This window comes from Typopeltis vanoorti, chromosome 2, assembly GCF_054136105.1.
Source record: "Typopeltis vanoorti isolate ZY-2024b chromosome 2, IOZ_Tvanoo_1.0, whole genome shotgun sequence".
NCBI classification, from domain to species: Eukaryota; Metazoa; Arthropoda; class Arachnida; order Uropygi; family Thelyphonidae; genus Typopeltis; species Typopeltis vanoorti.
The window spans coordinates 81,059,127-81,072,664 of NC_143550.1; the positions used below are offsets into that span (position 1 = coordinate 81,059,127).

The 13,538-nt window shown below is 35.8% G+C and overlaps 1 protein-coding gene across 1 annotated transcript in view; it reads right to left on the reverse strand.

The window, feature by feature from the left end:
• The window catches only part of LOC150109208 (plexin-B-like), a 792,153-nt gene that overhangs the window by 434,275 nt on the left and 344,340 nt on the right, over window positions 1–13,538 (reverse strand). The window contains exon 11 of the mRNA XM_090406262.1: window positions 10,025–10,121. Within this exon, the coding sequence (XP_090262388.1) occupies window positions 10,025–10,121 (97 nt within the window). The remainder of the gene's footprint in view (window positions 1–10,024; window positions 10,122–13,538) is intronic.

The following is a 13,538-nucleotide window of genomic DNA, read 5'->3' on the forward strand; positions in this document are numbered from 1 at the left end:
TGTTTTCCAAGAGGGAGAACGAGCAAGATAATTCATGCCAAGGTTGTGAGAACAAATGATTTAATTGAACAAAAGGATGTAAAAATGGATATCAGGAGGTTATTGATTAGAATGAAAGATGACAGTATAATGGGAAAGGTTGTCAGTGTGCTGCCGAGGTATGACAATAATGATTTGAGATGGAGAGCAACTCATTATGACAAGAATGAGTTGAGATGGAGAGCAAGAATCATGAATGGTATGCTGGCAGAGCTCTGTGAGGAGAAAGGAGTGCAGTTTGTAAATGTGTGGCATATATTTGAGTGAAAAATAAATTTGTAGAAAAGTTATGAACTGCATTTGAATGGCTTTGGAGAATTGGAGAAACTACTGCTGGAAGTAAGTGCAGTGAATGATGGAAACAAAAGATCAGAGAAAGTAAGAGTGGAAGATCAGGAGTGGAACAGATGAGACCGAAGTGCTTAGTAATTAGAAATAGTAGTAGTGCGATAGATGAAGAGAGAGAGAGAACAGGAATGCAAGAGGAACAGGGAAATGGAAGGAGCCGGGATGGAAAGATACGGAATAAGGAGAGTGGAAGTCAAAAGTAGTAATAAATGAGTATATGAAGATGATCAGCATAGAAATGGAATGGATTGAGATGTGAGAGGGGGAGTTGAGACCAAGGAGGTATATGGGATAAGCAGTGGTAAAGGTGACTGGGCAAGAGTAGGTGTGGTGGGCAAATCACAACCAATAGGTGACTTGGGTAGGACTGTTACAGACCTAAAAGTGAACTGCTATGTTTATTTAGATATATCAGGAGCATTAGAAATAAGGGATATGAAATTGTTTCATTTCACTGAGTGAGTTTATTCATTGGAAGAAGTGAAACATGGTATAATGAGGATGCTATCTTGAAGGGAATAGAAATAAAGGATACAATGTTTTTTGCAAGGATAGAAAGGACAAGAAGGGAGAAGTGCTACTGATGATAGCAGAAGAATTATGTCCACATAAGGTAAACATGAAAGAAGGAAATAGCAGCGATGGTTTTGAGGAGTGTGGTGTGAAGTAGTGGTTGACAGGAAGAGATATTTAGTTGTATATTGCTATAAGCCAGGGAATGTGGAGGATGTGATGCAGAAATGTATAAGCAACTTGGGTCAGCGAACAAAGGAAGAGTGATTATTATGGTTTTAATTATGGCAGTATAGATTTGAATGAAGAGATAGCATTTGGGAATAAGGAAAATGAATTTCTTTCTTGAGACAACTATCATAGGCAGTATATAAACGAGTGAAAACGAGTAAATACGTAAGAATTGAGAGTTTTAGATCTAATTATTTCATCAGAGTTAGGAAAGATTATACTTGTATGTGGAATTACAAGGCTGGTGATTATGACAAGCTTAGGAGAGAGCTTGGAGCTATAGCAAGAATGAGGAGTTGATCAGAAAAGAAATAAATGCTGCTTTGGAAATGACAAAATGGGGGATATGAAAATAGATTGAAGGAATGCAGTTTGCAAAGCTTTGTGGATAGGAGGAAGAGGGGGGGGGGTATGATTGAGTAGTTTATATTGGTAAAGGGATTGTTACTGCGTTAATGTGGAAGAAATTTTTCATAGAACGGGAGAAGATGGGGGGTGGGAGAACAATGGGACTTCCCTGGAAACTGTATAAGGAGAGTGTGATAGAGATATAAGAAGCAGGTTCATTGCGTGGAGAGTGGCTGGTGAGTGGAATGCAATGCCTAACATTGTGGTACATGTGGAAAAAAATCAGTAAAAAAAAGCAGCTGTTTGGCTAGAAAGATAAGAACCTGTGAATTTGGAAATGGGAATCGTCACATTAAATGAGTTTAAAGCATGTTTTGGTAGGTAACAATGTCTACCTCCCACAATGAGTCTTTGACTCCATGGAGGTCTGATGTTAATAATAATAATAATTCATGTTTTAATTACATATTTTTATTGAAATAAATACAGTATATGCATATTTTAAGAAATGCATAAATGAATAATACATGTTGTGTATTATTTTTGATACATTCAATATACAGTATGTATATATATTTCTCAGTATAATTAGGAATATATATATATATATATTCCTAATTATACTGAGAAATATTGTACAGTGGTAATTTAGGATGTTATTTAAAAGGAAACATGAATTATCATCACTTAACCAGAAAATGAAATTATTACAGACTTGAAATGTGCAATGAAGTTAGTGAATTTTCCAACAATGATTTCTTGGAATTTGAAGTTGGTAACTCTAGAATAAAGTGCAAGAAGATTTTTGAATTTGAATTAGAAAACAAAAATAGCAATTTTACATGTGGCTTTTTCAAGAAAGATTTACAAACATATCTATAAAAGAGAGAATTATTATGCAAAAAGGTATGCAGTTTCAACCTGCACTTTTTGACATTTACAGATGAGATGGTAATAAAATGAAAGATAACAGAAGACAGCAAAAAAAGATAATATTTTACTAATAATAAAGATAATAAATTACTCTGGATTTAGAGAAAGATGTTGGAAGTTTTTTTTTTCCCCACTTGGTTAGACTATAATAAATTTAGTTTAATCCTTTATCCAAGTGTAAGCAAACAAAGGTTGCGCCAGAAGTATCTTCAGGACTGAGGCAACTCGTGGTAAAGGTGGATTATAGCCTAACCGAGTGGGGGGGGGACTTCCAATATCTTTCTCTAAATCCAGAGTAATTTAATAATAAGGTGAGACACCTTTTGGCAACTCATATAGGTAAAGATAGATGACTTCTCCATTGCTTCCACCTTGGTATCACCATCTCTGAGTCTGGCTCCCACTGATGAGACCTAAATAAAGGTGGAAACTGGTCTGGGTGTTGGCCCTTCCCTTAATGCATAGCATTATACATGTCTGTAAGGAGATGTGCTTTGCATTATGGGAGATACTAAGACAACGAGTGATGAGAGCTTGGTCCACCTTTACCACGAGTTGCCTCAGTCCTGAAGATACTTCAGATGCAAACTTTGTTTGCTTACACTTGGATAAAGGATTAAATTAAATTTATTATAGTCTAACCAAGTGGGAAAAAAAAAAAACTTCCAACAAACAAATTAAGACAAAAAAAGAGAAAAATTGAAAACTTATTACAAAAAAATTACACAGAGTGGAATTCTAGATAATGAGAAAGAAAAAAATACTGACACACTAGCAGTATAAGTGAAGACAAGAGCAAATATGCCTTCAGTGTCAGAAAAAATTATAAGAATAAAGTAAGATGATTTTCATAGAGATGAAGATATATCAGAAGGGGTTTCGAAATAATTGACTAAGGTGGTGTCCAGTCTGAGGAATGTGGGACATGAAGCAGTTTGAGGGAATACCATTTGCAGAGCATCATGAATGGAAAGAGAATATAATTAAGATATACTTGTATAAGTAAGTTGTTGTTATGAGATTAATACGGAAGAGATTTTGTAAAGAATAGAGTCTCGAAAGAGAGAGATAGGAATAGATCAAGAAGTCATTCCTGTTCTTCGTGTGCAAGGAAGTAAGAAACAGGATCTTTGCCCGGAGAGTAACTGGTGAGTGGAATACATTACCTGAGAATGTAGTGAATGCAGAAACAATTAATGAGTTTGATGAGCTACTGCATGAAAGTAAGAACCCAAAACAAGTCTTCATTCTAATATTAAAACAATAATAAGTATTATTCTTATTATTGTGAGGATACCTCCACGGAGTCTGAAGACTCGTTTTGGGTTTTTACTTACTGCAAACCATAAAAATCCTTAATCTATCCTCATACAGAGCATTCTACAGACCACTCATCATCTTGGTCACCTGCCTCTGGATCCCTTCTGCTACTTTCCTCATACACAAGAAACCCTGGTGACCAGATCTGAGCACAATAAGCCAGATGTGGATTTATCAAGGCCTAATAAAGAATGATAACCATGGAGTCTGAAAATTCGTTTTGGGTTCTTACTTACTGCAACCCATAAAAACTCTCTATCTATCCTCATATAGAGCATTCTACAGACCACTCATAACCTCCTCTGAATCCCATCCACTACTTTCCTTGTACCCAAGAAACCCAGGTGACCAGACTGAGCACAGTAATCCAGATGTGGATGTATCAAGGCCTTATAAAGAAGAATAATAACTTCCTTATCTCTGCTTCTGGAATACAGTTCCATCAATGCGGAACTGTATTCAAAATACAGTTCCGCATAACTCCACACTTTTCTACACATTATCCATTATGTTAAAGATACCAAGCAATTTTATAAGCTAGGTTTTTTAAACCTTTTTCCCAAGTAAGCAAACAATCAAGTAAGTCAAGTTTGCATCTGCACATAGTGCAACACTAGGCAACTTGTGGTAAAGGTGGAGCAAGCTCTGATCACTTTCCTTAGAAAGTTCCCCTAATGCAAAGCACATTTCCTTGTGGAAATGTATGATGCTATGCATTAAGGTAATGGTCACTACCCATACCTGTTTCGACCTCTATTGAGGTCTCGTCAGTGGGAGCCAGACCTAAAAAATGCCAAGGGTGAAGTAATACAGAGCTTATAAATATTTTACCAAAACAAGTTGTCATAAGGTTCTCTGACCTCATTAAATAAAAATCTCAGGATGAGAGTAATATGTAGAAAGTTTTTTACCTTGGGTATATATTATGTTAAAGATGTGCAGCCGCAAACTTGACTTACTTGTCTGTTTGCTTACTTGGGAAAAAGGTTTTAAAAAACCTAGCTTATAAAATTGCTTGGTATCTTTAACATAATATATACCCAAGGTAAAAACATCTTTAACATACTGCTCAGTCTATTTAAATCATCCTGTAAACTCTCTATATCACCTTGTTAACTGTTATCATATCAAATTTTGCATCATCAGCAAACAACAATATTTCCCTTAAAATTGTTTCCTATATCATTTATATACAGACTTGGAATGTGGACTGCAGAGTTTGGTGAATAGAAGAAGGAGAGGTTATATGATTGAGACTTTTAAACTGTTGAGAGGTGGTTACAGGGTTGACACTGGGGAGTTCTTTCGATTGGTTGAACAGCGGGAAGGAGTGGTGACAAGGGGCCATCCCTGGAAGTTGCGAAAGAAAACTGTGAGCAAGAGGGTGAGGAGTGGTTTCTTTGCATGGAGGGTGGTTGAATTGTGGAATGCATTGCCTGATAGAGTGGTGAGAGCGAGAACGGTCAATGAGTTTAAGGAGTGGTATGATAGACTTTGTGTTTCCTGGGAGGGACCTCCCACGTTGAGTCTTTTGACTCCTTGGAGGCCTAAATAATAATAATAATAAAACAAACACTAGTAGTCGAAGTACAGAGCCTTGCAGTACATTGCTCCTTCACAATGAATACTACTTAACATGGGTAATCTGAATTATCTTTTCACTGTTCATCAGCAGAATCTTCATCCATGGTGATACTTAGAACCAAATCAGTTTGCAAATCATATTTTCCATATACAAATAGCAAAATGGTGTATTGCTATATAATTAATGGATTCAGCTTCTCCAATACTACTTTGAGTTCGATGACGTAACCTGTCAAATGCCTTTGCAAAACCAGCAATAATGGCAAGTAGCCATTCCCTTTATCCAACTCAGTTTTCATTATATGATAAAAAGTCAGTAAATTACTAAATTGTAATCAATCCTTCACAAAGCCATCTTGTCTCTCATAGTATATCATACTCTTATCCACCAATTTTTGAATAATAAAATGTTTTTCCTACTTTGCTTCATTAAGAAAAGAACTCAAAAGCTGATAAGGAGGGATGAACCTAAAGAAAGGAGAGATATAGAAAGGCTAGCTGAGACCATGTTGATGAATTTTAAACAAATTGACAAATAGAAATGGTTGGTTGAGAAGACTTGTGGAAGAAAAGCTTGGTGAACAACAAGCTGGATTCAGGTCAAACAGAGGTTGTCAGGATCAGATCTTCACTTTACGACAAATAGTGGAGAAATCATGGGGATATAACAAAGATCTGTATTTAAGTTTTGTTGACTTGGAAAAGGCATATGACACGGTGCCAAGAAAGAAGCTATTCAATATGCTACAGTTATATGGTGTCAATGGGGCATTATATCAAGCAATACTTAGTCTTTATTTGAGTTGTAAGTCAGCAGTTAGAATTCAAGGATGTACAGGAAGATGGTTTAATGTTAACTCTGGTGTGAGAGAAGGATATACATTATCCCCTCTGTTATTCATTATCTATATGGATCACATTATGAAGGAAAATGGTATTAAACATGATATCAAAATTGGAGATGTTAATGTCAGCTATTTGCTTTATGCAGACGATATTAAACTTCTAAATAAATCTGCTACAAGTCTGCAAGGTGCAGACTTGTAGCGGATTTAGTCAGGATTCCCTGACTAAATTGAATAACTGTTGTAATAGATATGGTATGAAGGTCAGCAATAAAAAGACAAAGACAATGAAAATAGGCAGAATCATTGTCAACTGTGTTGTGAACGGAGAACCTGTAGAACAAGTAAAACATTTCAGCTACTTAGGCATGATTTTTAGTGAAGATGGTAAATTAAATATAGAAATAGACAACAAAATCAACAAAGCTGGTATGGTAGGAAGTCAAATGAATAAATTCATGTGGAATAAGAGAGAAATTAGTCGGAACACTAAATTAGCTGTATAACAAGACAGTGTTCAAACCAGTTTTAACTTATGGATCTGAGAGCTGGGTTTGAAGTAAAACACTTGACCAAAGACTAGATACTGCAGATATGAGAGTTCTGAGAAAGATTAGGGGCATGAACAGATGGCATTAATGGCAATGTCATATTAAAAACGAGGATATTAGGAAAGAACTGACATTGTCAGCATTCAGGAATGCGTTAGCAGAACTAATCTCAGGTGGTATGGTAACTTAAACAGAATGGGCAAGGAAAGATTAGCAAAACAAGTGTTCTCTGCCAGGTTGGCAGGAAAACGACCCAGAGGAAAACCAAGATATAGGTGGATTGATATGGTACAAAGTGCTGCCTTAGATGATATAAATATAAATCTGATAATGTTGGAGTCTTGACAAGTAACAGACTGATTTGGAGGAAAATTGCAAATAGGAAGTTAGTAATGATGATAAAATTCATGTAGTACTATCATATCCTGTACACCCCCTTGAGGGTACATGGCAGGAATTTGATGATGATTGACAAATAAATGTCTAAACCAGACAAGTAGACTAGTTACTTTATCATAAATTTAGTTTAATCCTTTATCCAAGTGTAAGCAATCAAAGTTTCCACCTGAAGTATCTTCAGGATTGAGGCAACTCATGGTAAAGGTGGACCAAGCTCTCATCACTCCTTATCTTAGTATCTCCCATAATGCAAAGCACATCTCCTTGCGAACATGTATAATGCTATGCATTAAGGAAAGGGCCACTACCCAAACCAGTTTCGACCTTTATTGAAATCTCGTCAGTGGGAGCCAGACCCAGGAGTGGTGATACTAAAACAGAAGCAACGAAGAAGTCATATTTACCTATACTACGAGTTTCCAAAAGGTGTACTACCTTATTATTAAATTACTCTGGATTTAGAGAAAGATGTTGGAAGTTTTTTTTTTCTCCACTTGGTTAGACTATAATAAATTGAGTTTAATCCTTTATCCAAGTGTAAGCAAACAAATATTGCACCTGAAGTATCTTCAGGACTGAAGCAACTCGTGGTAAAGGTGGACCAAGCTCTCATTACTCCTCATCTTAGTATCTCCCATAATGCAAAGCACATCTCCTTGCGGATCACCACTTCTGGGTCTGGCTCCCACTGATGAGACCTCAATAAAGGTCGAAACCAGTCTGGTAGTGGGCCTTCCCTAAATGCATAGCATTATACATGTCTGCAAGGAGATGTGCTTTGCATTATGGGAGATACTAAGATAAGGAGTGATGAGAGCTTGGTCAACCTTTACCATGAGTTGCCTCAGTCCTGGAGATACTTCAGGCACAAACTTTGTTTGCTTCTTCTTCTTCATGCAGCTTCCTCAGTGAGAGGGTGCAGCACCATGTCCTTCCAGTTCTCCCTCTGTTGGTGGCTTTCCTTTTTGTTTCTGCATAGCCATGTGATCCTGTCCATGATCTTATATCTTCAAGCCATGTCCTACGTTTTTTAGAGTCTTGATCCTATTCCCATAATTTTTCCTTCTAAAACTGTTAATATCCTCTGTCCTACTGAACCTCTCAGTACATGTCCTGCCAATCTCATCTTTCTCTGGATCATTTCCTGTAATAAAGATCTCTGTGTTCTCATTCTCTGTAGGACATCCGTATTTGTCACATGTTCTGTCCATGGGATTTTCAGAGCTCTCCTATAGCACTTCATTTCAAAGGCCATTATCTGTTGCCTTACTCTCTTCTTGAATATCCAGGTCTCACTTCCATATGTGAAAATTGGCCACACTAATGTTCTTATCATTCTTTTCTTTGTCTCGATACTCACAGAACTTCTGCGCAGATCTTTATTTTTTCAGAATGCATCTTTAGCTATGGCTGTTCTTATTTTTATTTCTTTATCTTGCTTTCCATCTGCAGTAAAGTAGGTGCCTAAATATTTGTATTCTGTTGTATGTTAAATTTTCATATTGTTTATGAATATTTCTGGCTCAGATCTGCTTTCTTTCGAGATTTTCATAAATTTGGTTTTTTTTGCATTAATATCTAATCCAAATTCTTTACCTTCTTCAATTAGTAGCTGCAGTAATTTGATTAGTTTGTTTCTGTTTTCTGCTATTAGAATGGTATCATCAGCATATCTAAGATTGTTGTATTTTATACCGTTGATACTAATTCCTGTTTTTTGTTTTTCAATCTTTTTCATCACTGTCTCACTATTGATATTAAATAGATTTGGTGAAAGGATACAACCTTTTCTAACTCCTCTTTTTATTTTCACTTCAGAAGTCTCAGAGTTAAATGGCTGCATTTTCTGTTTGGTATAAATCATTTTTATAATCTTAAGTACATGATCTTCTATGTCTAATTTATCTAATATATTGAACATTTTATTATGTTTTACCTGGTCAAAAGCCTTCTGAAAGTCTATATAGCATATGTAAATGTTCTTATTTCTTTCAAGTGATCTTTCTATTAGTATTTTTAGTTCCAGGATAGCATTAATGGTTCCCATTCCTCTTCTAAAGCCTTTCTGTTATTCACTCAATTCACTGCTTATGGCTCTTTCAATTTGTTTGTTAACGAAGGTTAAAATAATTTTAGATGCATGGGATATTAGGCTCACAGTTCTGTAATCCTCATAATTTTGTGCATTATGTTTCTTTGGAATTGGTATACAGATAGATGTTGTAAAAACTTGAGGTAATTGTATTGTTTTATAGATGTCCTGAATGGATTCCACTAAATAGTTGTTACTATTGCCAGTCAAAGCTTTCAGCAGCTCAGCCAGAATATTATCACACCCAGGGGATTTATTATTAGGAAGATTCTTAATTATATGTTCTACCTCTTTTCTTGCGGGTAGAGTGGTATCTGTTGTTATGTTTAACTTAAGGTGTCGTGAATCATCCAACATGTTACCATTATCATCATCATAAAGATCTGATAAGTACTCCACCCATCTTCCATTTAACTTTTCTTATCAATGAGTATGTTTCCATCTTTGTCCTTGATGTTATTAGACTGTGTGCATTTTGTTTTTCCATTAAGTTCTTTCACTTTCAGGAATGCTTCTCTGGTTTTGTTCATATTTTGTAATTCTTCTTTCTCAGTGTACTGTCTATTTATCCAGTTTTCTTTCAATCTTTTACATAACTGTTTGATTCTTTTATCCAAAGTTTTATATCCATAACCTTTTGTTTGCTTACACTTGGATAAAGGATTAAACTAAATTTCTTATAGTCTAACCAAGTAGAGAAAAAAACTTCCAACAGTTACTTTATCAGTGGACTTTAAAAAGAAAAAAAGAAATAAAAACGAAGCAAGTACAAGAGTAGTACAAACATTCTTAAGTTATAAAAGAAAAATAAATTAACTTACGTGTTATGTACCTCACATTTAAAGAACACAAATGGCTTCTTTAGGAAATCAGTATTGATTTCACTGGATCGTACACCCAAGTCTATTACAACATGATCTAAAAATAAAAGTCAATCTGTAGAAACTCAAAATTTGCATATGATTAAATAAAGTAGAAAGAGTGTAATGTTAAAAAAATAAAAATATTAAAGAATTTTTTTTACTTTGAAGCATAGAGTTTTGTAGCCTAATATTATACTGCCACATATCCAGAAGTGCAACTTCTAGAAATAGCCAAAAGAGAAGATACAGTAAAACCTCAATATAACTAATTCGGGCGAGGGGGGGGGGGTGTCCGTTAAATCCGAAAGTCCGTTATATAATAAAGTAGATTTTCCGAATGCATTGGCCAGCACAGATTAAAACTGCCGCAGAAAGTCATGCCACGTGACAAAAGAACCAATTATAGCATGATTGGTGTGATCACGTGCTAATCATTTGACGAACATGTTTTATGAGCGGTGACTCATTTATGTCGGCTAACTTACTGCAGTGTTTTTCCAACTCGCCAAATGTTAAAAATAACAGGAAATTAATAACAAAAAATAACCTGTTAATTTTATTATAAGCAAATCTTGGTTAAAAGCATTTTAAAATTAACAGGGTGTTAATTTTCACGTGACATATGGACTGGAAATTTTGTCCGTTAAATTGAGGTCCATAAAATTGAGGGTTTACTGTAATGTAGTGTTCAGAAACATTTCCAAAATCAGCCCACTTATTTTCAGAATTTTCTTTCTCACTAGAAAATTACCTTATCCCATTATAATTGTTAAACCATACTCTTGCAAATTACTTTCAGAAAATTGTAGCAAGTTCTTTTGCTTAGTCAGGTAAAATTATACATCACAAGAAATTACATTATTGTTGTAATTAATCCTTTACCTAAACATGAGTAAATAAAAGCATGTATATGAAGCACCTTTATTACTGGTCTATTTGTATATAGAGGCTGTTGACTTTCTGTTAAGTTGCCTCAGTCTTCCATAATATCAAGCGTATACTGTATATTGGCATATATTATAGGAAGGATTACCACAGAGACCAGTTTGACCTAACTGAAATTTCATCAGTAGAAGCCAGACCTATAGAGATACTGTGATAACAAATAAACAAGGATGGAATGTTGTGGACCTGTGGTTTGTTATCCTTTTGTCAGATCTGCAAAAGAAACTATTGGATTAATGGCGATTATTTAGCACTTGGCTTGCCCATTGTGGACTATTGGTAGTAAGTGTTTTTTTTTTTTTTTAAAAAAAAAAAAAAAACTTTACCTGTTCAATGCATTTTGTTGGGACATTTTCCCAACAATATTTTTCATTGTAATCTACCACTACGTGGTAGAATGCAATCAGGTAAAATATACTTCTGTGGGATATTATTGACACTTTGGTTCACCCACTGTGGTGCTCTGGTAGGAAGCTTAAAATTTACCTACTCGGTATGATTTTTGGAGTACTTGTATCATATAGGGTCATGTTTGCTGTCATCTATGGCTTGACAGATTAATGGGTTAAGGTGGACAGCTGCATTTACAAATAATTTTGTGGTCCTTTCATGAAGACACTGGAAGCTAAATCAATGCAGAAGTCATATTTTCCATATGCAAGTAGCAAAACGATGTATCATTGCATTATTAAAATACTCTTGGATTAGAGATAGTTGTAACAAGTTTTTTTGTTTGTTTGTTTAATCAAAAGATAAATTATAATAATTATTATTATTATCATTAAACAGGTATGTGGTGCTTAAGGGTCAAAGCTATATAACTGAGAGGAGACCTCCACATAGCCTTTAAAGGAATGTGGAGAATCGACCAGAGCTTCTGACCTAATGTGCAATCCTCACATTCTCGTGATGGACCCTGTTAGGTATCAATCTGCATACTGAATGAATGAGAATGGGCTTGCAATTTGGGATTTAGCCAACTAAATTGTATTCTTATTGGCTGAAACCACAAATAAAATGATAGTACAACATCACAGAATTTCATGCCGGCCGGTGCGCTGCCCAGTTAAACAAGGCCCCCCGTTGTTTTCGCCAGGGAACAAGGGTGAACAGCAAAAAGTCAGCTACTGAAACACACCCCAACCCAACATCACCAGAGTTCAAGATCGATACTATCAACATAAGAAGCCTGAATGGCAAAGAGTGGAGTTATCAAAGAAGTTATCAAAGAACAGTAGTATAAAAGAGATGATTCACTGTACTAGCTGCGAAATGTACGCTTTGCGGAGTGTGGTTAGATGATAATAAAGGAGGGAATGTGTGTAGAAAATGTAGGGAGAATGAGAAATTGAAGAGTATTTCGGATCATGAGTGTGATATTTTTGTCAAACTTCAGAATGAAGAAAATAGGGATATGACAAGAAACGGCGAGGTTGTACCAGAGAATTGTGAGAGTGTGAATGTAGAAAGTGTGAATGATAGTATTAATGGTTTTACTGAGAATAAAAAAGATGAGATAGATGCAATGAGTGAGATCGCGTTGTTGAATGGTGTGATACAAAGGGCAAAACAGCAGCTAGAGCGTATGAGCAAAAGTCGACTGAATGAACCAGCCAATAATAAAAAGTATGACAGGAAAAATAGACGTATGAGTGTGAACATGAACAAAATGAAGGATAGAGTGCTGTATGGACTCGTTAGTACGAGGTGTGATAGTAGAGGATTTGACAAAATCGTACCAACCTGGTGCGACCATAAAGGATGTAACTGAGTCTATTAGAGAGCAAAAGGAAAGGGTGAAAGAAATAATTGTTGTGGCCGGTACGAATGATTTGAAAGGAGATAAAATGGAAATGATATAAGACCTGAATGAATTGTTTGAAGTAGCAAAAGAAAAGAGTGAGAGAGTTAGAATGATTAGTCTTTTGCCACGGTATGACAGTGAAATGTTTAAAAGGAGGGCCATAATTGCGAATGACTTTATGCGTGGGTTATGTATGATGAGTGGTGTGGAATTTGTGGATGTGTGGAGTGAGTTCAATGGGCGAAAGGATCTATATAAGATGGATGGCTTGCATTTGAATGGTTACGGTGTAAGAAGACTTGAGAAAGTGTTGCTGAATGTGGTGGATGTGCAAATTCAGGGAAACTAGATTTATTAAGGGGGGGTGAGTAGATATACAGTCCTTAGGGAGGCAGTTGAATGTATGAATGAATATAATATGCCCGAACGATAAGAACAACAAATCAGAATGGGATAGTTAATATAAGGCATCAAGGTAGGGTTGGGGCTAATGGGGGGTCTTAAATTCATGTACACTAATGCTAGGAGTATTAGGAACAAGAAGGAAGAGTTTTTGGCCATGGTTGGCATTTCCAGACCACAGGTTATTGGTATTAGTGAATCATGGCTGACTGTAGATGATATAGCTAGTGGGATTGAATGTGATGGGTATAGTGTGTTCAGGAATGACACAGAGAATAAAATGGAGGGAGGAGTATTGTTGATGATAGCTGATGAGCTACA